The sequence below is a fragment of the Micromys minutus genome (assembly GCF_963924665.1).
Source record: "Micromys minutus genome assembly, chromosome: 2".
NCBI lineage: Eukaryota > Metazoa > Chordata > Mammalia > Rodentia > Muridae > Micromys > Micromys minutus.
In genome coordinates, this window is record NC_137971.1 from 36229003 (window position 1) to 36254466 (window position 25464).

General features: G+C 36.4%; 1 protein-coding gene across 3 annotated transcripts in view; it reads left to right on the forward strand.

The window, feature by feature from the left end:
* SMC5 (structural maintenance of chromosomes 5) overlaps positions 1-25464 on the forward strand; it is a gene marked incomplete at its 5' end in the record, with an annotated part of 63589 nt that overhangs the window by 35464 nt on the left and 2661 nt on the right. The window contains 14 exons of one of the 3 annotated variants that reach the window (XR_013974933.1): positions 390-503; positions 3032-3126; positions 4526-4658; positions 6512-6685; positions 6781-6950; positions 8889-9012; positions 9314-9436; positions 17254-17379; positions 19957-20001; positions 20418-20513; positions 20983-21087; positions 21291-21410; positions 23413-23521; positions 24726-24835. Coding sequence is in view for 2 of the 3 variants with exons in the window: in XM_080912039.1 (XP_080768165.1) it covers positions 390-503; positions 3032-3126; positions 4526-4658; positions 6512-6685; positions 6781-6950; positions 8889-9012; positions 9314-9436; positions 17254-17379; positions 19957-20001; positions 20418-20513; positions 20983-21087; positions 21291-21410; positions 24726-24905; positions 24980-25075 (1701 nt within the window). Of the gene's footprint in view, positions 1-389; positions 504-3031; positions 3127-4525; positions 4659-6511; positions 6686-6780; positions 6951-8888; positions 9013-9313; positions 9437-17253; positions 17380-19956; positions 20002-20417; positions 20514-20982; positions 21088-21290; positions 21411-23412; positions 23522-24725; positions 24906-24979; positions 25076-25464 lie in introns of those variants that run through there. The other 2 variants (XM_080912039.1, XM_080912040.1) reach the window with 2 other exon arrangements.

The following is a 25464-nucleotide window of genomic DNA, read 5'->3' on the forward strand; positions in this document are numbered from 1 at the left end:
TCAAAGGCTCTGATAGCTGATTGACATTACAAGTTTTCCATGAGGCTAAGGAATGCTTTGGTACAGTTTTGTACCTTCCGCCAAGTGGATAGGAAGTTTATCAAGACTGAGAAAAATACCAAGTTTGGGGAAAATACGAACTGTTTGTATTTATAGGTAGCAGTCTACATCTTTTCAGTGATTTAACCAGAGGGAAACTAAAGCTGTTCCTAAGAAAATGTAAAGCTCATTGTAAAGTAGATCCTCATGCATGTGGTTGTTCTGAGTAGCAAACAAAATGTTTTGAAATTACTTAGCAGTAAATGTATTCTAAGTAAATAAATCCAAAATATATGTGTATATATTCTTATTATCAGTGTGTTTCAGGAAAACTAATTTCTTTTTTATAGATTAATATGAAAGATAATAAAAATGCAAAATATGTTGAAAATCATATTTCATCAAATGACTTAAGGGCCTTTGTGTTTGAAAGTCAAGAAGATATGGAGATTTTCCTCAGAGAGGCAAGTACTAACCAGTAATATACTGTGATTGGCAAGGTACCTTCTGGTTTTCTCCTTTATGGGCTTGAAGTTTCTGTGTATTTTTTGAAGTAATATTTCCTTTCTTATCATCAATACACTTACTCTTTTTTATGTTAAAAAAAAAGAAGTAATCTGTCAATCACAAATGGAACTCTTCCATCCTACTGTCTCAGCACCGTTTTTATCTTTGTGTGTGTGTGTCTGTGTGTGTGTGTGTGTGTTTTGGGTTTTTTGTTGTTGTTGTTATTTTGGTTTAGTTTGGGTTCTTTTGGGAGTGGGGGTGGATTTTTGGTTTGTACAAGGGTTTTTTGCCTTTTTTTCTTTTTTTGAGACCCAAGTTTCTTACTCACCAAGAACTCACCAGTTAGGGTAGACAAAGTCTGAAAGGTCTGCCTATCTTCACTCCCTAGCATTGGAATTACAAGTCCTATCCCCTACTCTTGTTATTTGTTCTCTGGGGATCAAACTCAGGTTCTTATGCTTACAAAGCCCACATCTTACTCTTAAAACACTCTCCCCAGCCCAGGGTATGTCTTGCATATCTTTTGTTAAATGTTTACTTTATGATCTCTTTTAGTTTCTGTTGTTGTGAAGAGAAAACATGACCACCTCAGCAACTCTTTTAAAGGACAGCATTCAATTGGGACTGGCATATACTTAGAGGTTTAGCCCATTGTCATCATTGCAGGAAGCACAGTAGTGTGTAGGCAGATGTGGTAGCTAAGTGTTCTAAATCTGGATCAGCAGGCAGCAGAATGGGAGTGACACTGGGCCTGGCTTAAACATTTGAAACCTCAAAGCCTTTGGCCAGTGACACACTTGTCCAGCAAGTCTATAACTACTGCAACAAGGCCATAATACCCCTTAATGCCAGCCCCTAAGCATTCAAATATATGAGCCTATAGGAATCAATATTATCCAAACCACCACATGGCCTTTAGCTCTTTAAAATGGATATATAGAATTTACTTTGAATTGTTTATATATTAAGATTCAGTGAAAGATATTTATACTGTCCCCAGTTCTTCCCAAATCCTCTCCATTCAACTTCCTGTCCTCTCTAACCAAACAAAAGGGGCTGGGCATACAGTGGTAAAAGAAAAAAAAGAAAAATCAGTAAGACCAAAAAAAGCAAGAAACAACTGAGTTATTATTTCCTAGCAAGTATCAATTTCAAATAGCTTCTTGGTTAGGGGCAGAAGTTTATGTCCATTTCCCCTGTTCTGTGAATGCATTTTGATTGGTTTGAGCCTGTACAGGGTCTCTGTGCTGACACAGTCTCTGAATTCATATGTGTATCAGTCCTGTTGTGTCAAGAAGACACTTTTTCCTTAAAGTCAATCATCACCTCTGAGTCTTAAAATCTTTTCATTCCCTTTCTGTGTACATCCCTGAGCCTTGAGGCAGGGAGGAGTTTTTGATAAAATCTTTGGGGTAAATGCTTCAACATCTGTCACTGTGCACATTGCACTGTTCTGAGTTTCTTTGTTAATTACCATCTCCTGCAAGAGGCAGCATCTCTGATAAGGGCTGAGAAAATTCTGCTTTATTGGTGTCTTCCTTTCTCCATCCACATTAACTTTTGTAAGTCTCTTATTTAACATGTAGCTTACTGATTGGTTAGGCTGGCTGGCTAATGAGTTCTAGGGAATCTCTGTGTCTGTACCTACCCAGTGTTTTGGTTATAGGTAGATACAAGCTGCTCTTCCCAGCTTTTAAGTATTCTAAAGCTTCTCATTCGACAGCATCCTGCTGAGAATTACTCTTTCATTTACATAGCCATTGTAGTCACCCCAAATGCCATCTCTGGGTTTTTTGGGGTTTTTTTTCAAGCCAGAGACTACATTTTTCTATCTGAATTTTCATTCCTGTATCTCTCTTGCTAGTTAAGGGAATGTTCTCAGGTCACAAGTCAAATTAACTCAGATCTTACTTACTTCCATCTTGCAAATTTTTGTCCAGTTACCTTAAAAATCATTATTTAAAATTTTGCTTAGAGTTTATGATCCTTATTTGCAGATAGGTAAACTTCATACAAGATAATATAGTGTGAACGAAAGTATAGCTTTGTCATCTATATATTCTGAAGCCAATTCCAGACATCCTATTTCATCTGAAAATTCAGTATATATTTCTGAAAGAAAAGGATCTTGGTTAGGTATAGGAGCACATGCCTGTAATTCCAGCCCTTGACAGGCTGAAGCAGAAGATTGTAGGTTTGAGGCCAACCTGGGGAACATAGTGAGTTTCTATCCACAGACTACTAAGTAAGACTGTCTCTCAAGTAGCAAGACTGTCTCTCAAGTAGCAAAACCAAAAGCAGAGAAACCTATAAAGTAGAAAAGCTCATATTGACTTTAGGGTGGGTACATGTTAAAGGAGAGAAATAAAAGATAACATATTGTTTACATTTCTTATCACCCTAGCAATCGCAGTGGCAATGTGGTGATATTAAAAATTATTTCAGTTAAACACATGGTAATTAATACTGTTTTTTCTGTGCTCAGGTTCGTGACAATAAGAAGTTAAGAGTCAATGCTGTAATTGCTCCCAAGATTTCATATGCAGACAAAGCACCTTCAAGATCTCTGAATGAGTTAAAGTAAGCTGAAAATATTTTTGGAACTAGTTTGAATAGTGAATAATCTTAAGTGACTTAATTCTTCTGATGTGTTTGTTATAAGTTGTATTGTCTGTCTTTGGAATGCTGCTGAAGTCTAAAACTGGGAAAAGTTGACCCTTAGGAATGTCACGTAGCATGTTCATGTTTCATAATGTGGAACAGTATTGGATTGGTTAAAGATACCTTTTCCTAAAGGTAAAAAGAATAGGTTAGCCATTAGAAATCGGAAGTAATGAATTGTTTTCTACAACCAAAATAATTTTTGTAAAGGGATAAATGTAAAGAAATTCAGTTTTATATAATTATGTATAAATATATGGTCTTTGGATTTATCTAGGCATTCTTAATACTAAAAAAATAGGAACAACAAAAGATAGTTTGTAAAAATAAGTTTGTAATTATAAAAGGCTTAAACTTAACAGCAAGGAAGAAAATAGTACCACTGATTTTTTTTTTAATGTAAAAAGCTCATTTATCATTGCTAAAATGTGTGTCTTAGTCACCTTTCTTTCTTCTTTGTTTTTTTCTTCCTTTGTTCTTTTTCTTGGGGGAGGGATGTTGTTTTGACACAAGGTCCTACTGTATAGCTCTATTGTCCTGGAGTGTACTATGTAGACCACACTGGTCTCTGTCTGTAGATCCACCTACCTCTGCCTCCTCAGTGTTGAGATTAAAGGAATGTTCCACAACCCCCAGCTTTAGTTACTTTTCTATTTCTGTGAAGAAACCATGACAAACGCAACTTATAAAAGAAAGGGTTTAATTAGGTGCTTGCTTTCACTTTCAGAGGATTAACAGAGTCCATGAGTATCATGGTGGGGAGTATGGCACCTAGCAGGGAGGCATGGATGGATTCAAAACCCACCGCCAATCATACCTCCTTCATCAAGGCTGTTCCTCCTAATCCTTCCCAAACCATTCAGCTAGGACCAAGTAGTCAAACATGAGAACCATTCTTATTCAAATCACCACACTATGTAATTTACTTACTGCTTGACAACAGTTAGGTTGTACATCTGCAAGTACCCGTGTGTATACATGTGGAAAACAGCCTCAGATGTCATTTCTCAAACTGTGTGTGTGTGTGTGTGTGTGTGTGTGTGTGTGTGTGTGTGTGTGTGTGTGTGTGTGGTGGTGTTGTGGGGGGGGAAGACTACTGGCGTGGAATTTACTAAGTATGGCAGACTGTGTTGCTTGAGGCCCCAGTGATGGACTGTCCATCTCCCCATTAAGATTCTAAGCCAATGCCGCTGTACCTATGTTTTGTGTGGGATTTGAACTGCAGTCTACTGCACCTGCATGCTTTTGTTGTACTTAGAAGGCAAGCATTTCATCTGCTGAGCCATCTCTTCAACTCAAATGAGTTGTTTCTTTTCAGACAGTATGGATTTTTTTCATATCTTCGAGAGTTATTTGATGCACCTGACCCTGTGATGAGTTACCTTTGCTGCCAGTATCATATTCATGAAGTTCCTGTGGGAACTGAAAGGACCCGAGAAAGGATTGAACGGGTAAGAATGTAAACATGTAGAAACTCTATAACAGAAGTGAGACAAAGTTCCTAGAACAAGTTAATACTTTTATTTTTAGAGGAATTGAATAAGACTGAAATCTGTTATGCCTGGATGTCCTTAGGTGATTCTGCCTCACTTGATAAAGTCTTGCATCCCAGATAACCTTTCAAGTGTACTTGGAATACTAGACTGGGATATAGGTCTATTCTGGTTAGCTTTCACCTTCTTAAAGCTTTTATTGAAGACTGTCTCCATATACAAATGACCACTTTTCATCTGTTTTCTTTTAAGCAGATACATTCGAAAGTTGTTTTTGTTTTGTTTTGTTTTGTTGGTTTTTTTTTGGGGGGGGGGGTGGCTTATGAGACAAAGCATCATGTTCCCTGGCTTTCTTGAACTTACCATGTAGCTGAGCCTGCACTTGAATTCCTTTTTCTTTTTATCACGCAGCCACTCAGATACTCAGATGCTGGGGTTACACTTGTGCAACAACACATCCAGCTTGGACTAGTTGTGTGTAAACTGAGAATTACAGACCTACCTGTAGTTCCTAAGTACTGTACAAATGTTCTGATGTCATTATTTACGCCTAATTTTATTTCACTAATAGATACAATGACGTTTCTAACCTATGTATTTTGCAAAAATTAGTTACTTGTAAGAAGTTGCTTGTGCTTTTGGCTAAAAATGATGTCATACCAGGCAGTGGTTTATATGCTTGTAATCCCAGCATTCTAGAGACAGGCAGATGGATCTCTGAGTTCAAGGACAGCCTGGTCTACAGAGTGAATTCCAGGACAGTTAGGATTACACCATTCCTGGCTACATTTCAGGTCTTTAACAGAGATTATATACTATTTTTTGGATTGTTCTCCCTTATTGAGGGAGGATAATTTTTGAGACATCTTACCTCGGGCTGTCCTAGACATACAATGACCTTGAACTCCTAGTCCTCATGGCACTGAACTTCCTCCTATTAGTTTTTGAAATGCTTTTGGTTCCATTGTCTTTTGGCTTCCTTAACTTGAACTGTTCTTTTTGCTAGGAATGCCTTTCCTCACTATTTTACATCAGTTCATATCCCGGTTAAAACTTGTTTTCATGAGAAATCTTTTTGTTTCCAATTACTCAAGATTTAGGATACTAGTTTATACCCTATTTAATCATTATGCTTACAGGGTCTTATCTTTATTTAGACTAGGAATTTCTCTGCTAAAACAAGCCTTACTAGTATTATGAGCTTCAGAGACTGGGGGTGGGTTGGGGTGGGGTGGGGTGAGAATCACAGCATTGATTGCAGACAATCAGATCTACTGCTATTATGGTGCTTGGAATGTTTTGATTTATAAAACTTACATGTGAAAGAAATAATTAAAGAACAAAGGTCAAAATAGAAACTCTTTGAACTCCATGAAAAGTATTTTCATCTAGTATTATAAACATGGAAAAAGTAAGTCTGAGATTTTATACCTTTGAACAATGCAGTCAAGGGGAGGAAAGCGTAAACAGTTTAGCTGAGATAGCATAGTTCAGCACTGGTCGCTGGGCTCTTAGTATCTCTTAGGAAAAACTACCAAACTCTACTGGTTCTTGGGAGAGATGTCGGAGTGAAGCAAAAGCACAGCTTTTTCATTACTTAGTTAGCTTTCTCATCACTCTTAGACTGTGTCTTTCTAAAACGTTTACCTAAGATACACTGACCACATTTTAGAGATGTTGGATAGGTTGTGTTAAGTGGGGTATATTGTTCTTCTAGAATTCTTCTGGTTTTTGTTCTTAATTTTTTAGTCCTTTAAAGCATATATTATAGTTCTTATTAAATATTTATAAATTTCTACTTTACATTACAGGTAATACAAGAAACTCGATTAAAACAAATTTATACAGCAGAAGAAAAGTATGTGTTAAAAACATCTTTCTATTCAAATAAAGTTATTTCTAGTAATACATCCTTGAAAGTAGCCCAGTTCCTCACCGTCACTGTGGATCTAGAGCAAAGAAGACACTTGGAAGAACAGCTAAAGGTTGGCTCGCTTGATTTAGTTATTAAAATGGCATCTGGGGTTTTAAGACTTTAAAACTTAAAAAGGTTTTGTTAACAGTTTTGAATATTCCATAGGAAATTAATAAAAAACTGGAAACAGTAGACTCGGGATTGGTAGCCTTACGTGATACAAACAGGCATCTTGAGCTCAAAGACAATGAGCTAAGGCTGAAGAAGAAGGAGCTTCTTGAAAGAAAAACCAAGAAAAGACAACTGGAACAGAAAATCAGCTCCAAGCTGGCAAGGTATCTTGTAGCTTTAGATGGGAGTTCAAAAACACATGGCATAAGTGTCTACTAGTTCAGTTGTGGAGTGTCAGCAGCAGTTTATAGTAATTTCTAAAGTTTTAATATCAATATTCAAATTGCAGTTGTGGTGCAATTTGTAATTCCAGGAATGAAATACCACCTGTTGAGAAGGCCTTAGGTCCAGTTCGACAACTATCAGTCACCTTTAATATAAAAGTGCTACTGTTCCACTGTTGAGGACTTGTTGAGCTGGTAAACATGACAGCATAGATTAGGGACATTTCACAAGGCCCTACCCGTGAATAAAGAGCGACAAGCAGTCAGTGGCTTTTGAGAGAGGGCGAATCAGTTTTCACTGGGGAAGATCACTGATCAGTTAACTAATCCCAAGCGGTCTGCTTTAATACATGTTTGTATGAGAGAGAGACAGATACCATGAATTTGAGGGGGCTGGGCCATAGAGTATTTGGAAGCAGGAAAGGGAGGTGTATGGAAATGATGTGAATACAGTACTCATACTAATTTATCAAAAAATAAATTAAGATTTTAAAAACTTGGGAAATCAGAAAAGTTTTCTTTAAGACAATAAAATGCATTAGGAAAACTTCTTTGCTTTTAATCTTTTTTTAAAGCAAATAGCTTCTTTCCTGCATTCTTTTTCATTTTTTAACCTTGTTTATCACCTTCAACCCTTCACTTTAATCCTATCTTCCTTCAATTGCTGACAAACCATTTAAACTTGACTGTGTTGACTCCCTTGTTAAGGATTGTTTAAGACTTTCTTATTAATGATTTTTGGGAGAGAATGCATTTTTGTCTATTACCAGCCCATTACTTTTATTTCTGCCTTTATTCACTTTGTCGTGATTCTGTGGTGATGACGTGGAGTGATGGTTGGACCCTCCGTTCAGTTCATCCAGAATTCTACTTCAAAAGTTTGGGGTGGGTGGGTAGGTTGGTGGGTTTTTGCCAGGCTGCACCTTGTGCTTCCTATGACTGGCTTTCATAATTATTCAGAATCTTGATTTCCTCTACAGCACCTCTTCCTTGGACATCACCCGCTGTACTTGTGGTTCTTACTTACCATTTCTATCTACCCTCTCTGTCTAGTAGGAACCACCATGGTTAAGTGAAAAGACCATAGACTTTGTATTAAACTTTTCCTACCACTTAATACCTATAATCCTAGGTGATTACTTTGCTTTTCAAACCTTTGTTTCTTAATCTTTAAGATTATTTTAATGATAATTTGTGGGGGTGCCCAGGCTGGCCTCACACTTGTGTAGCTGAGTTACCTTAAACTTGTGATTTTTCCAGCTTCTGCCTCCCAAGTGCTGGATTGTGTATCTCTACTCCTGATCAGTGCTGCTGTGGGGGAATTGAATCCAAGTCTTTGTGCTTATTAAGCAAGCACTCCGCCAACTGGGCTCCAATCCAACTCTTGTGTTGATTTGTGTATTTTACCTGTGGGTCAGCTCTACCTGCTTAAGGATTGAGTTTTATAAACAATGTCAGCATCAGCCTATATTAATAAATGATTTCTGGGCCAGGTGTTCTATGTTATGTATTTTTCTGTCCAAATTCAGATGGAGGAAGTTTTCTCATCTGCAGTATACAGAGGAAGCTAAAGCTCCAACGTGTAACTTGTTCAGTTCTGCTTCTGATGACTAACTGGGGAAATTCAAACTTCCTTTCTGACGCCATATTCTGCAGCAGCACCATTACTGACACTAGACTTTGCTGGTCATGTAGCTCTACAATATATTTTGATCCTGACTGATTTTATTAAGAGGTGCTAAATCTAGGAACTAGTATTTATACTTCTAATTACCATTAGTACTATAATACCCAAAAAACTTTGGGGAACCTAAGGCTTTGGACTTGGTCCTTCGCTTAGTTCTGATCTCTCCATCATTGTGTGTGTCTGTCATACAGTATAAGGCTGATGGAACAGGATATTTGCAATCTGGAAGAGGAAGAACGAAAAACAAGTACCAAAATAAAAGAAATAAATGTTCAGAAAGCAAAACTTGTTACTGAATTAACAGGCCTTGTAAAGGTAAGATATTTTTCTTAATTTTTGACATTTTTTAAAATACTTGCTAAGTTAAAATTTGGTATTATTTGAAGAACTTTATGAGAAATAATCACTTTGAAGTATTTTTCTGGTTTGATGATATAAGCAAGATATCTTTATAATCAGTTTCAGATTGTTTTGGTTTTAATGCTTACAGAGAATTTTTTATATTAACTATTTGATGGAAATGTCAATCACAGGAGGATGCTAATTTTTCATGGTTGTAAAACGTAGGCAACTTAGACAACATAAAACCAAAATCTTATGGGTTATTTGTTTCTAGATATGCACTTCTTTGCATATTCAAAAAGTTGATTTGATTCTTCAAAATACTACAGTGATCTCTGAGAAGAACAAACTAGAAGCAGATTACATGGCATCGTCTTCACAGCTGCGTGTCACAGAAGTAAGATACTTCTCCTTTTTTATTGTAGCATCCAACCTCAAACCGGTGTAAAAGTGTGCATTGCCTACTATTATTTTCAGTGTCCAGTTGTTGTATACTATGTGATTTCAGATTTAGAGGCCATCAAGGTAGTTTATTGAAGAAAACCACTTGCCACAAAATGGCAGTGACCAAAGTTGAATCTCTCAAACCTGGGAAGAGGTAGAAGGAGAAAGCTGATGCACAGAGGTAGCATGTCCACACCTATGCTCTCAGACACAGTAATAACCATTATTAATAAAATAACAATGTGTTTGTTAACGAGGAAGCAGTACTTGAAGGATGTTAAATGTGAGTAGATGAATAATTACTACAGTTCAACTATAACATTTTGCAGTAAAAGATAAAATTGTGCGATGGGGAGAAGTGTAAATAATACACAAACTTAATTCTAAAGATGTAGTGTCAATAAAGATGATGGTGACAGATATTCTTTATTTTTGTTTTTGTTGTTACTTAGTATTTTAGATCTCTAAAATTACTTTCTCAAGAATAGGAGAACATTTGGTGTTCTAAGCATTCATAAGAGACCTGTGCAGGAACAAAACTAAACTTTCAGAAATCCCTATTGATGTCTTACAGTCCTGTTCTGATGTTAACCATATACAGTTAGTGCCAAATTGAACAATTCATAAGGAATATTATAGTAGGCTGCTCTTCTTAATACACTGGCTTTTTAAGGATCTGAGGCCATCTGGACTTTTGACCATCTTCTACAAAACCCTGGTTTCCCATGGCCTCTTTCTTCATGGTTAGTAGCTTACTAAAAAGCACTGCCTTGTCATAAAGAGACACAGAGAACAACACGTGAGTCGGTTCTAAACAGTCTCTGTGCTCTTTAATGAGGAATTGCACTAGGTCACTCTTTTGATGATTCTTTGTGCTTACCAGCCAGGAAGCTCCACCAAGCTGCAGGGGTTCTACTGAATTTCTATTACATGAGCACAGTCACACCATCAACCATGTGTTGCACTCAGTATCCAGACCTGTCTTTAGTTTGGGAGGTTGTGGTGACGTTATATGATTCAAAACTTTCTAACCATAGATCAGTCTTTCTAGCATTATCCACTGACTTCTTTACCCATTAAATTCTAACTTCCCATCTTAAAATAAACTCAGGTGTGATCCAAGGAATTCTTGAATAAAAAATAATCTTTTAGTATTGATTTTCAAAGCTAATTGTATTTCTCATTTTATCTGAGTACTCCAGAATACAATATGGTAACGTAAGTCATTAGGAACTTCAAAACAAACTGCCAGCAGGGTTTCTTCTCTAAAGAGATGAGGCCCCGTTAATTATGGAAAGCTCGGCAGTCCAGTATGAAAAGAGCTGAAACCAAGAGACTGTTAAAGAAATACTACAAATAGTGGACGAGACAGCAGTCTGATGCTTGCATTGTCTAGACTTAAGAATCTCAAAATCCTTTGGAAAACAAAACTTACCAAAGAGTAAGAACTACATTATACGTGTGCTATAATAGCTAAAATTCTGAAAGGGGATGAAAGTTGCAGATAAAATGGCATGTATTTGCTGATTGTCTTTTAGATATTACCAGTGTTAGTTATATGAGTTGATAATTTCAAACATTGTGAGGAGCCAATAGATAATCTTTCTCCCAAGAAGCTATAGGGAGGTATGAATATCAGCTAAAGTACTTGTCAAAAGAGTGATGTACAAAGCAGAGGTGTTAAGAGCAGGGGCAATACAACTCAAGAGTAGATGTTTTGTTTGCAAATACAAGTACTAAAATTACTGTTGCAAAACAGAATTAATACCAGGCAGATTTGTGACTGTAAGCGTACGTAGCACTTAAGAGGCTGAGGCTGGAAGATCGTTTGTGCTTAAGAGTTTGAGGCCAGCATATAAAGCATGGACCCCATTTCAAGTAAATAGCAAAATGTTAATCAGATTACTAATGTTAAATGTCTATAATTTCTCTACTAAAATTTTTAAGTAAATTCTAACATCTTCAAGTTAGAAGGCTAGCTTTACAGAAAGAAATTATTTCAAAAAAGATTGATTCTTAACAATTCTAAAGAATTTCAAGGAAAATCTTTACATGTTTTTAGTAATTAAGCTGTTAATAACTGTGACGTTCTTCTTATAAAATTGAAGAAATAAATGATACCATTTGGGTTTTGGCCTAAAAGAAAACAGCTTCAGTATAAAATAAAGATGTGAATTACTAAAAACCTTGAAGAATTTGGAAATGACCAGAATAACTTTACAATATATTTTCTCTAAATGGGGATGGGAGAATAAGCCCAGCATGGTGGTACGTGGCTTCAATGCCCACTTGGGAGGCTGGGTCAAGAGGGTAGGTTTGAGGACACCTGTAGTACTGCATAGTGGACTCTTGATTCATTCTATCTTATTTTGTAAAAAGGAAATCACACACAAACACCCCAAGCAAACCAAACATTTCTTCATTTCATCTGCATCGTCTTTAAGCACTGTTTTGTACTAAAACTGCTCATTAGAGAAAAGAATTGATTCCAAATCTAGAAAAAGAAATACATGCGTAAATAATTTTAGGTAAACCTTCATGATTTTGTCATGTATGAAAGCAAAACACAATCCCAGATGACTGAACCTAAATGAAGACTCTTAAGTGACCATAGATGGTGGGGGAAGTATGACAAAGATATTAGAATGTCTAAATCAACAAATTTAAAGTGATTGTCTGAAAACAATCATATTAGCAATGGTGGGGGTTGAGGAGAAAAAAGTATTTTGTGTATATATGTGAGTGCTTGGATGTATGTATGTGCTCTGTGTGTGCCAGGTAGACTCAGAAGGCATGAGTTCCTATATTTCCACTCCATCTCTGAGCCTCAAGTAGAAAGGTTGTGTTGTAGATGTACTGATTGGGTCTGTGCACCTGGAGTTACAGGTGCCTCTGAGCCTTTGTGTGGATATTGGGAACAGTGCAGATTACCCTTAAAGAGTAGCAAGTGTTCTTAAACAGACACATTTCAAATCTAAGCATTTAGATCTGGGCTCCCCAAATAATGGAGAATGTACAGCATTCTTCCACAAGAGGGCCTTCCAGGAAAAGTTTTTCTTGTTTAATATTGGTCAAGCTATTTCTGTCCAACTTTTAAGACAATTAACTTTCCAGAGAAAATTTTAGAGAAAAGGTAATAATTGTTTCTTTCAGATATAAGGTGAGGTTTTTTTCTGAACTACTAATTGAAAATGTTTTATAAATTTTGCCATTCTTTTTTGCCAAACAGATACATTAGTCTCTGTACTTAGTTAACTAAGACCAAGAATCTAAATAAGCCTGTATTTACATAGATTCTATTCCCTCTGCAACTTTAGTATTTCCCAATTCCCTTTCAACTTCATCATCTCATTTTTTATAATATCTTATATACATAAACATATATACACCACACACACACATATGCATGTTTTGGTGTGTGGCCTGTGTGTACGTACAGTCTACTGAGTATATTTAGCAATGTTCATACATACATAAATTTAGGACTGACCACTTGAGGTTGGGCAACCTATATGAGGTCTCACCCTTCAGCAGCCGTTGCTTGGTTGCTTGCCTTCATCTGGGTATGGAGCCGTGTGCATTTTCCCTTCCTCCTTGGTGTGTCCACTGGTATGCTCCTTATACATGTTTTGTAGAGCCAGCCATATTTTTGAGATTTTATGACTGTGGATTTCTTCTCACATGTCAGTACCTCAGAGTAAGCATTTCAGTCCTCTGGTTCTAAAAATATTTCCTCTCCATCTTCAGAAGCTTAGGTATAAGAGTTGTATTATAGATGTACTTATTGGTCTGTGCATTCCTGATTTACTTACTCTACATTTTAACAAATCGTAGATCTCTGTAGAAGCCTCCAGTTGCTGCAAAAAGAATCTGTTTTGATGAAGGATAACAGCTACTCTAGAATACAGTTAGAAGTTAATGTTAGTTTAGAATAATGACAGTAGTAATTTCTCCTCTCGAGTCTAACATCTCCGGCTATGGATAGTTAGGTAGGCTTACAATATCAACCATGAGTTCCCTCATGCTGAGCAGGCAGGTGGCTGTTGTTATCCCAACAATATAGAATGTCATCATCAGGCTGGAGAGATAGATGGCCCAGTGGTTAAGGGCACTAACTGCTCTTCCACAGGTCCTGAGTTCAATTCCCAGCAACCACATGGTAGCTCACAACCATTTGTAATGGGATCTGATGCCCTCTTCTAATGTGTCTGAAGACAACAGCAATGTACTTGTATATAATAAATAAATAAATAAATGAATGAATGAATGAATGAATGAATGAATGAATGAAAAGAAAAGAAAAGAAAAGAAAATGTTGGCATCATCACACCATTGGGGATGTCTTGCCCAGCTGATGACTGTGTACTTCACACAGTTAGCAACTGGATAGAACTTTTGAGTACTTTTCTCCCTGGGCAGCATGCATAGCTCCTTCCCATACTATGAGAGGTAATCTTCAAAGAGGATTTTTTTATTTTTAAGAATTCTTCCAAGACCTGTGTCCAAAGTATATGGTATCTTCATAGTGTCTAACCTTAAGTTCAGAAGGTACACGTACAGGTTATATTTGCATTAAGCTTATAAAATAATGTTTCTGTCTCATTTGTTTTTTTAAAAATTATTTTGTAAGACAGGCAGTGGCGACACACACCTTTAATCCCAGCAAGCAGGACACAGTGATAGGTAGATCTCTAAATTTCAAGCCAGCCTGGTTTACAGAGCAAGTTTCAGGACAGCTAGGACTACACAGTGGAAAAGAAAAGCTTTGTGTATATATTTGAATGCCTGTATGCATGTGTACTTTGTGTGCCTGTGAAGTTTATTCAGTGAACTGGGAACAACCCAGATTAGTCTACAAGAATAGCAAGTGCTCTTAACCAAGAGAAATTTCAAAACTAAGTGTTTAGATCTGGGATCCCCAAATTCAGCAAAATGTACAGCATTTATCTTTCCAGGTCTGATGTACCTCAGTTAGTATAGTGTAATCTGTTTACCTACAGGCTTTGTTTTTCTTTATGGCTGACTGGAATTTATTATCCATACACTGTTATTCTAGACTGCTTTCAATTTTTAATTATTGTGAATAGAGCAGTCGTGACCATAATTGAACAAGTATCTCTCCTAGTAGGATAGCAATCCTTTGGACATATGCCAAGGAGTAGTATGGCTGGTCATGTGTAGATCTGTTTTTAGCTTTTTAAGTATAGCTTCTCCACAGTGAATTCCATAATGGCTACACCAGTTTGCAAAATGGTGAATCAGAGTTCCCATTTCTCCACATTCTTAATAGCATTTGTTGTTGGTTGTTTTCTTGATCTTAGCCTTCTAACTGGGCTAAACTGGAATCTCAGATAGTTTAATTTTCATTTGTCTGAATGCTAAGGATCTTTTTGGATCCTTACCTAGTTTTTCATTGGCCTGTTTTCTATATTAGTTGTTTTATTTCTCTCGGGCTAGTAATTAAGAGAAAGGGTTACTTTGTTTCAGTTCAGTACAATACATAACCTCATGTTTCTGTTATCTCATTGTTAATTGTCAAACTAAATGACCCAAAGACCTTGTTAATAACAGAGCTCTCCAAGTACTTCAGAGATGCTAATTACATAGACGTGAGGTCTGACTAGGGTATCAACCCCTACGTATATGTGTTTTGGATGTTTGTTTGTTTTGCTGTTTTTTAGGAAAATTAGTTTGTAGTTTTCTACAGAGTTAAGATAAACATGGTTCCATTATTAGAAACCTCCTCATAGAGCATCGAGTAAGTATCTCAGTGCCTCTTGGTCACATCTAAAAGATAACATATTTTCTAAGATTGTCTAATGTGTAGAATAGTGGTTATAGTGATACTTGGTTTAAAGTGGCATTAGATAGATTAGATGCCCTCCTCATCATACATGAAACTTGAAAGACTGGCCTTTGACTATCTTAGTAAGGCTAAATTATATATCTTTATAGATTCCTCCAGTCATATTGTTACTTACTAGCCAAGTGTATCTCTGTGGCTTCTGTGCCTATATATTCTTAATCATCTATCTTTAAAATTTTTTTCATAACTAGTTCTTAGTAATTTTTCCCCATTAAAGCTCTGCACTTGGCACAGCTTCTGTGATCACTCTGACTTCCATTCTATATTCTGTTTCTTACTTACACTCTGTCCACACTGCTTCCACTGAAAAGCATTTATTATAACAAAAGGAACGTGCTGTATAGGGCAAGCGCAGTACCTTATAGTGGCAGCACTTACAAGGCAGAGCAGAAAGATGAGGAGTCCAGTACTAACCTTGGCTACATAGTAAGCTTGAAGGTGTGCCAACACTATAGGAAATCCTTTCTTCAAAGAGTAGGGATTCCTCCTGCCGCTCTCAATTTTTGTTTTTGAGAGTATGTTAGAATTACATTGTTCCTGTTCCTCTCTCTAACTTCTCCCATATGCTTCTCCTTCAGATTCATGATCTCTTTTTTTTTTCATCAGTTGTTACTGCATGTATGTATGCATTTTTACATGCACACCCACATACATAAATCTGGAGTGTGGTGTTTCCAAATATAACCTATATTGCTTTTATGTATGTTTGTGGGGCTGACCATTTGACATGGAGAAGCAATTTTTGTTCTCTTTCCTGAGAAGGGCTCCTTTTTCTGCTTTACTCAGTTACCTGTAGAACTGAAGCTCCTTGAGCTTTAACTCACATTTGGACAGTCATGTTGGTAAGACTTTATTTTATAAGTGGAACTTCTGATGTTACTAGGAGACATATTCTCACAGCAGAGTGGGTATTATTATAGTCTCTAAGTGTGTGAACTTGAAAGGTTTTCTTAATTTGTTTTTTAAAAATAATCTTATCTGCCCTGGTGGTGGTGGCACATACCTGTAATTCCAACACTCAAGGGGCAGAGGCAAGCAGATCTTTGAGCTTCTGGATAACCTGGTCTACAGAGCTAGTTCCAGGACAGTTAAGGCCACACAGAGAAATTCTGTCTTGAGAAACATAAATAAATAAGTCAATAAATAAATAAGTGAATGAATGAATAAATAAATAACTTTGGCTTTTTAAATATATGTGTTTAGGGGTTTGGGTGTATGCACATGGAGCCCAGAGGATCCCCAAGACCTGGAGTTATAGGTAGTTGTTAACCATCTCTCCATCTTCCTTTTCAGCCTGATACTGTGTAGTGTTGTGGGAAATAAAAGATTCAAGGACTAAGCATAGGGCTATGTGACTGTAATCTTCTTACTTGGTAAGCAGGAGGATCAGGAGTTCAAGGTCACTCTTGGCAACATAACAAGTTTAAAGCCAGCCTGGGCTATATGAGACCCTGCTTCTACAGTCCTACAGGGAGTAGGGAAAGGAGAGAAAACCTTGGGATGCTCCCATTCACAGCTACTCAGTAGATAAGGTCTGTTTTTGTTATGATGATGGTTCTGTGGATCTTTCCATATTCACCACTCAGTACTTAATATAGATTATCATATTGGCATCTCATAGATCTTGCTAAATAACTACTGGGGAAATGAATAAGTCCATGAATGAATGATAAATACATAAAACATATTTGAAAAGTTATTAAAAGTAATTTTAAAATTTATAATTGGACACTGTTTCTTATGTGAAGCCTATGTATGATGATGCTTCATTAAAATTAAATGTACAAAAGAGTAAGCTTTCGAGTTCTTAGATATTAGAGAAATACTGGCTCTGATATTTTAAAGTTTAAATTATACAACAAGCTTCTGATTTAGTGGTAACATTTTGAAATATTTTTTAACAGCAACAGTTCATTGAATTGGATGACAACAGACAGAGATTGTTACAGAAGTGCAAGGAACTTATGAGGAGAGCTAGGCAAGTATGTAACCTGAGTGCAGATCAAGCCGTTCCCCAAGAATTTCAGACAGTAAGTATAAAAATAAATAATGCTGCATTTGATATAACATGGTACTTTTAAGTTTAAGATGTCCTACTCTAGGCATAGTCACAGGACATGAAAACACAGAATGGTATTTAAAACTATGCCTTTTCCCATTCTTATACCAATGATCATATACATAAAGAAACATTGTTTAACTTTCTCTCAGATTTTATCACCACTGATAGATACTTAGTTTTAAAGTATGGCATCATCTTAAGATGACAACATAACATTCATTTTCACAATTTAAAGTCTTTCCCTCTTACCATCATTGAGAGGGATTGTTGGAGTGTAAAACATTTGTGGAAACTAGTAAGTAATTTGTGCTTGACAAACAGTAAGCAAGGGTGATGTTGAGAAGACAAAGGCAAGTGCTTTTTGGTTTGGTTTGGTTTGGTTGGTTTGGTTGGTTGGTTGGTCGGTTGGTTGGTCGGTTTTTTAGAAGTCTGTCTTTAATTAGGGTTTTCAGGTGCTGAATCTTCACAGATGATGCCTTCTTTCAATTATATGCTGGTATGTCAGAGTCCAACTAAGCAATGCTGCCTTTCAGTTCCCTTTCCGCCATTCATTCTGTCCCTTGTGTTCCCAGGCTTTATCTGACATTGAACCCTTTTCTGCATACCTACTCAAAGTAATATCAAAATAGCTACAAATGCATTTTTAAATAGCAGTATTGTGTACTTATAATCTTAAATATATCAACTTTCATAGATGATGAAATGTCCACTAAGCACAGAAAAGGCTAGTCTAGGTTGTAGTTGTCATATCCTGGAAGGTTTTACTTTATACTACCAGACACAGAAAACCACAGGGCATGAGTTTGGGTACAGAGTAAGAATTCAACAGAATTTCATAAAACTAATTGAGAGGTTTATTTCTAAAGATAATTATAGAATACATCTAAAATATGTTTTGCCTTAATAAAAGTTTTTGTGTGTTGGGCATGGTGGCAGTTGTCCAAAATACCAGGACTTGGGAGGTAGAAGCAGGGTGATCCCAGGTTCAATGCCTACAGATAGAGCTGAACTCTATTCCAACCCTGACTCCCCAGAAGTTACGCTGTTTTTGAAAGAATGAAATCAGGAAATAATATATTTATTAAAATATATTGATTGGCTGCTATGACCAATTATTAAGTAGTATATATGTGCTTTCCTCACTGAAACTTGAACTCTGGTTTGGAGGACAGGCCAAGCATCATGAAACAGGTAATCAGGTCAGGCAGCAAGAGAGAATAAGGAAAAATAAAGGTGATGGCTAATGTAGCAAGGATGGGCAGCTAAACATTTAGGAAATATTTGTCTGAACTGTTACTATTTTAGGTTAAGTCCTGGGTGAAGAGAAGAATTCAGCTAATTAGGGATGTACCCCAAGCAGAGAAGTAGCTCATGCAAAGCCACTGAGGTATATGTATTTGCCATGTGTTAAAAGGAATCTTGGGATTAAAATTACATTCCAGCCTGGTGGTGGTGGCACAATGCCTTTAGTCCCAGAACTCAGGAGACACAAGGAGATAGGTTTCCAAGTTTGAGGCCAGTCTGGTCTGCATAGTTTGTTCTAGGACAGGCAAAACTACAGCAGAGAAACAGTTTTGTTTTTTTTTTTTTTTTGTTTGTTTGTTTGTTAATTAAATTCCAAGTGGAGAAGGCATACTTCAGACTAGTGTGACCTTATAGAATTTTCAAGGAGTTTGGATTCCCCCACCCCCTTTTTTTTAAGTGTCCAGAGATTAGGCAAGTACTCCTCCACTAATTAGTATCTCTTACCCTGGGCTCTGTTTTCTTTAAGATAAAATCCACTGAAGGATTTTTAAAACACAATGCTGTTATTAAAATCGGTTTATAGATGAATACTCTTAGCTGCTCTACGAAGAATAAAACTTTAAGAAAAGAAGCAAGGAAACTCTTTTAGGGTTATTATTTTTGACCAGGAAAGAGATTAATGTAGTAGCACAAAGGGGGAGGGTTACTTCAGTGGTAGACATGAGAGAAGAAAGAGAAAACTCCTAAATCTTTACCTGTACCAACTGTCAAGATATTGATGAGAAATTGGTGGGGAAGGTGGATGAAGTAGAAATTATGTTTCAATATTGTGAACTTAGTTTGCCTGTTAGAGTCTGGTGAAGATACCAAGTGCTAGAACATAAGCTCACACATCAACATACAAGTCAAGGATGGAGCACACATACATAACAAATACCTAGAGGCCTTTGCAGAGATTGGACTGAGTTCCAAAGGGTTAAAAGAGATACAAATCAAGGTCATCCAACAAATACGTAAAAAATCATCAGAACCTTTTTTTGGGGCTTCAGACTCATTGCATACCTTTTACTATAAGGGGTTATGCTAGGTAAAACAATGTACTGCATGCCTCTCCTTGTAGGAAAGGGTCTGCCCTAGTCAGTTTCTGCGGCATAGATTCAGAAGATAGCCTTGATGAATTCTGTCTCAGTGATTGAGTTGTAAGGATGCTTTTGTAGGTCTTCATAAGTACAGTATAAAGCTCTAACTTCTTGCTCTCTTTCAATGCCCCACATATTCTGGACCCATTCTACCAATTCAGCAAGTACCCACCATTCCAAATGGACACAGCTCCTCACCCCCCATGGTATGCAGTACTCATTCTTCTTTCCAAATTGTTATCTCCTTTTTGCATTGCTTTTCCCTAGCCATTGCTTTCAGATCCAGAGATAAATTATAGGCCTTTGAACTCTTTTAATTCTCATGTAGCATGAAGAGACACTTCATTATTTTGTATTTCAAAGCCGATGTGATATGTACTGCTTATTTTAGACTCAACATCAATACATTGCCTTAAGGTACTATCCAACATGTATACATTTTTTTTTTTTCTTTTAAAGTGTAAGCTTTTAAAAGGGAAAATGCCCTCTTTATGATTCTTTGTATTGCTGTGTGCTAGCATGCTATTAATCAGATAGTAGATATGTAGCAAATTACTTTCTTTAACTGTTCTAGTAACACTTATCACTATTCCATTTTTAATGAATTTTTTTTCCTTTTTAGGCTTTTCAGGATCTCCCAAACACATTGGATGAAATTGATGCATTATTAACTGAAGAGAGATCAAGAGCTTCCTGCTTCACAGGACTGAATCCTTCGGTAAGCCTCTCCATCCTACAGTTCTTACACTACCTTCCTCAGTGCCTGCATGCACATGTACACATGCCTATGTGCCCCCTGTGTGCGTGCACACACACACAAAGTTCTTTCCAGTACTTGCCTCCCACACTGTACTGGAGCTCTGGGTAATAATAAGCTAGACAGCAGGAACAATGCCTTAAATGCCAGATTCTGAATCTATTAGAATTTTAAATAGAGTCTTCCTAAGGAACACAGTGTTCTGTGCCTTTTCTTTATAAAAAGAATAGTTGAGTTAACTTGAAATACAGCAGTGTATATTTTTTTCAAGGATTAAAAACTAAGACTTTCAGTATTCAATAGCATAAATTAATTGCGCACAAATAATGCAATACAATGGCATTTTTAGCTAACAGTTTAATTGATGCAAATTTTTATGTAATTTTATCCTTTGACAAATTTGATAATTTTTTTTTTTTTTTTTGACCAGGTGGTTGAGGAGTACACAAAAAGAGAAATAGAAATACAGCAGTTAAATGAAGAACTAAAGGGGAAGAAAGTTGAACTAGATGAATACAGGGAAAACATTTCCCAGGTAATTTTTATTCTTTTTCTTATGTATTTACCATTAATGGGATGAGTATACAAATTATAAAAAATAATTTTTATGTTCCTGAGACAAAAAGTATTTTTATAACAAGATTGATTCTGTTATAAAATTTCTTTTGTGTAAAGTTTTATATAAGAATGGATAGTACTGCTTTCAGTTTGTGGCTTCATTTTGTCTCTTACTTGTAGGTGAAAGAAAGGTGGCTGAACCCCTTAAAGGAGCTAGTAGAAAAAATCAATGAGAAGTTCAGCAACTTTTTTAGTTCCATGCAGTGTGCAGGTGAAGTTGATCTTCATACAGAAAACGAGGTGATTATATTTGGGGTGTATCTTGTGACCAGTAATTTCAATTATGGGCAAGGGGTACAGGTAACTTTGTTTACTTTGTAATTATACATGAAATTCTTGCTTACTGAAAAATTATGAAAAGGAGGAAAGAGACCACCTATGGACTTTGCATTAGGTTAGCTTGGTGTGGGGCTGGGGATGATGTTTACTGAAGTGGCTAGTGCTGTGCTGTTTTCATCCAGTGTGAGGGAATATTCACTCAGCTGTGTTGAATGAGTACAGTGCTTTATAAACCACCACTGTTCAACTTGAGAGCCATAAACAAATTAGCAAACACAACTGAAATATAATTTATATTAATGAGATTGAGTTTGGTTTTTATGTTGTGGGGTGTTTTCTAATTTTAACTTGCAGTGTAGGCAAAGATGACATTGAATTTCCCTGACCATCTTGTCTCTACCCCCCAACTACAGATTATAAGTTTCTATTACCATGCTTAGTTTTCTTAGTTTCTTTTGTAATCACAAATTTGGAAGATAATAGGTAATATTCTAATTCCTTGATGTGCTGCTATTTTGAATAAAACAAATTTTTCATTAAGAAAAATTATGTAAAGGGCTGGAAGTGTAATGAAATGATCTGTATACTTAGCTACATGAGCCCCTGGGTTCAGTTCCCAGAACTGTAAGCAAGTGAGGAAGAAAAAAGAAATGACTGGATTTCTCTGAAAATAGAGAAAATGGGGGAGGAGTAGTGTCAAAAGGCTAGCCATCTTTAATCTTAGTTAAAAGTTTTGCTGGTACGCTAAGGTCATTTATTCTCATTTGCATGTATCATAATGTTTCCAAGGTGAAATTTCTTTTAAATAAAAGTTAAATTATTGAGAATATTTTAATATCTTTAAAAATTTTAGATTCTTAGCAAATGTTCAAGTTTTCATTTTTTTATATATAAAACAAAATAGCACCATTTTTTCTTTTGAAGAGTTATGCCTCACAAGTTCCCCTCTGCTTCATGTGAAGCATATGTGTAAAATACCATTTTATTATAAGTCCTAAATTTGAGGTTTTGGACCCTTCTGTTGCAGTTTACCATGCCATCCTTGCCTTACCATAAGAATTGTATGTACAACACTTCATTTCTGATATGCTTCCTTTCCTAAGTTTTTCTTGTTTAATCTGTTCACATCATCTTTTTTTTTTAGATTTATTTATGTATTTTATGTGAGTACACTGTAGCTGTCTTCAGACACCAGAAGAGGGCATCAAATCCCATTACAGATGGTTGTGAGCCACCATGTGGTTGCTGGGAATTGAACTCAGGACTCTGGTAAAAGTAGTCAGTGCTGTTAACCACTGAGCCATCTCTCCAGCCCCAGATCATCTTTTTGGTTTTGGTTTTTTATTTGGTTTTTTGAGAGAGTTTCTCTGTGTAACTCTGACTGTCCTAGAACTCACTTTGTAGACCAGACTGGCCTCAAACTCATGAAAATCCACCTGCCTCTAATTCCCAGGTGCTGGGATTAAAGGTATTCATCACCACCACCCCACCATGCCCCAGCTGTTTAATTTCTTATAAATATCCTATGAAGCAGTAACTTAAACCTACCCTGCTTAAAAAACAAACTGAAACTTTTGATATTTTTACTGAAGGTCACATTGCTATCAAGTGGCAAAAAATCAGATTCCTTATCTAATCCTGGACAGAGCCTAAGCTTTTAGATAAATTTGATTACTGGGAACACCATCTTGCTAGCTCGTAGTAACAACCGAATGCTTATCAGTAGTTTGACTGTGTGGGTTATAAATGTGGTCAAATAAACTGGGGGAGGCCTGTGTCCCAGAAATCCCATCCATTGTAATTATATCCTTTGCATGGTGCTGCTCCTTCATCGTGTGCTGTTCTCCTGTCTGTTTTCAGGGCACTGCTATAGAAACACTTCTCTTCCCTTTCAGTGTGTTCTTCAGGACCTTCCCTCTTCTTAACCTTTCCCTTTGTCCTCTTTCTGTTCTGGCCTCTTCAGTAGTGAGTCCAGAACTGGCTTCTTTAGCCAGAGCCTTCGGTGAGATGGAAGAAGCTAGCATGAGCAGTAAAAAGGACCATCAGTGACAATGAAGAAATACATTTTAAAAGTAACTTGGAAATTAAAACTATTACAGATTATTACAGTAATGTTATTTGTTTACTTGGGGAGGGGGTTGAAGAGGAAGGGAACAGATTAAAAAGTACTACTTCTAAAATTTTTAAGGCAATACCTGAGTCCTTTTATATTTATGCGTGAAACAATTTATGGTTCATAAAAGGAAGCTCTTGTTTTCGTACGTGTCCAAAACTGGAATACAAGGCCTCCTTATAGTAGCAGAAACCAGAGCAGAGTCCAAACTTGGCAGAACAGGCTTTGAGAAAGTGTCTTGTGCTGTTTGACAAAGTATTGTTAAAATAATGAAGCCAAAATTGTATCTAAAGGTGGCAGCATGCTTCCACAAACAACTCAAGGAAAAGTGTTAGCAGCAGCAGTAGTAGCTGTGAGATAGAAATCTCAAGGAAAGGGTGGAAAGATTCGGCCACTTAGTATGAGAGTTGATATACACTTCTGGAATATGGAGACACCACATCAGTTACAAATGGCATCATTTAGAGGTGGTTACATTCTTATAAAGAATGTGGAGTGGAATCACTGTTGAAACAGCATCCCATGAACTGGGCCATCCCTCTGATATTCTGTTTCATCCATAAGTAATTGCAACATCCTCTATAATTAGTTGATGATATCCATATTAAAATAGTGAATAAATAAAACACTTTTTACTGCTCTTAGGCTTTTGCTATGAAGACATGCTACGTACATATAATTTCAAAGATTTAATATAAAAAAGTAAAATATTCATTGATAACATTTTATATTGTGTTAAAATGACATTTTAAATAAATAAAATAGACAATTGAAGCTAATTTTCCCTATTTTCTTTTATGTTTTAAAACTTTGTTGAATTACCTGTTTCTTGTACTGTGTATCTCTTGATTAGACACTTATCTTAGACCTTTTAACTAGTGTTAGATACATCACTCTTAAGGTAAATCTGAATCTGACCTAGAACAGCTAAGAGAAGTAAATAAACCTTAGAGGGGTCTAGACTTGGAAAAGTTATAAAACACTTTTTATATTAATATTTATAATTTGTATGTGTGTGCATCTTTGTAGGCACTTGGGGACTATTAAATTATTTAGGTAGTTATTGTTTGAATTTATTTTATGATTGGTATATTTAATATATTTTCCAATATTGAATAAAATTGCCAGAGAAAGCACTCATTTTTTCAACTTGTGTTTTACAGGAAGATTATGATAAATATGGAATCCGGATTAGAGTAAAATTTCGCAGTAGTACCCAGCTGCATGAATTAACTCCTCATCATCAGAGTGGAGGGGAAAGAAGTGTTTCTACCATGCTGTACTTGATGGCACTTCAGGAGCTTAACAGATGTCCATTCAGAGTAGTTGATGAAATTAATCAGGTACAGTGATTCTATTGGGGGGCTGCATCCTCTAATAGATACAAATATAACAGTTACTGTTTTCATGGTTTTAGGGCATGGACCCAATTAATGAGCGGAGAGTATTTGAAATGGTTGTGAACACTGCATGTAAAGAGAACACATCCCAGTACTTCTTCATCACCCCGAAGGTGAGAAATGATACACTTACAGGAGTCATGTGCTTAGATGTCCCCTTGGTTTAGTTATGGAGCAGATTGGGAAAGTGGAGCTAAAAGGATTATGGTAATGTTTACATTCATAGGAGGGACAAGTTGAATGACATACTTGATTGGAAATGTCATCTGTCATCTAAGAAAGTGGTAGAGGAGGCACATCATAATGTTCCAGAACTTAGACTTCCTTCTTGCTTCTGATACTCACTGCCCTGCTAAAAAAGCTCTTTCTTGCTAAGAGACTGGAGATGCAAGCCCCAGAACTCTCTAGCCAGTATCTTGTACTGACAGATCTACTTTATAACAGCATAGTAATCTTCATAGGGAATTTTCCTTTTTTTCCCCTTTAATTATTTTTTAGATTT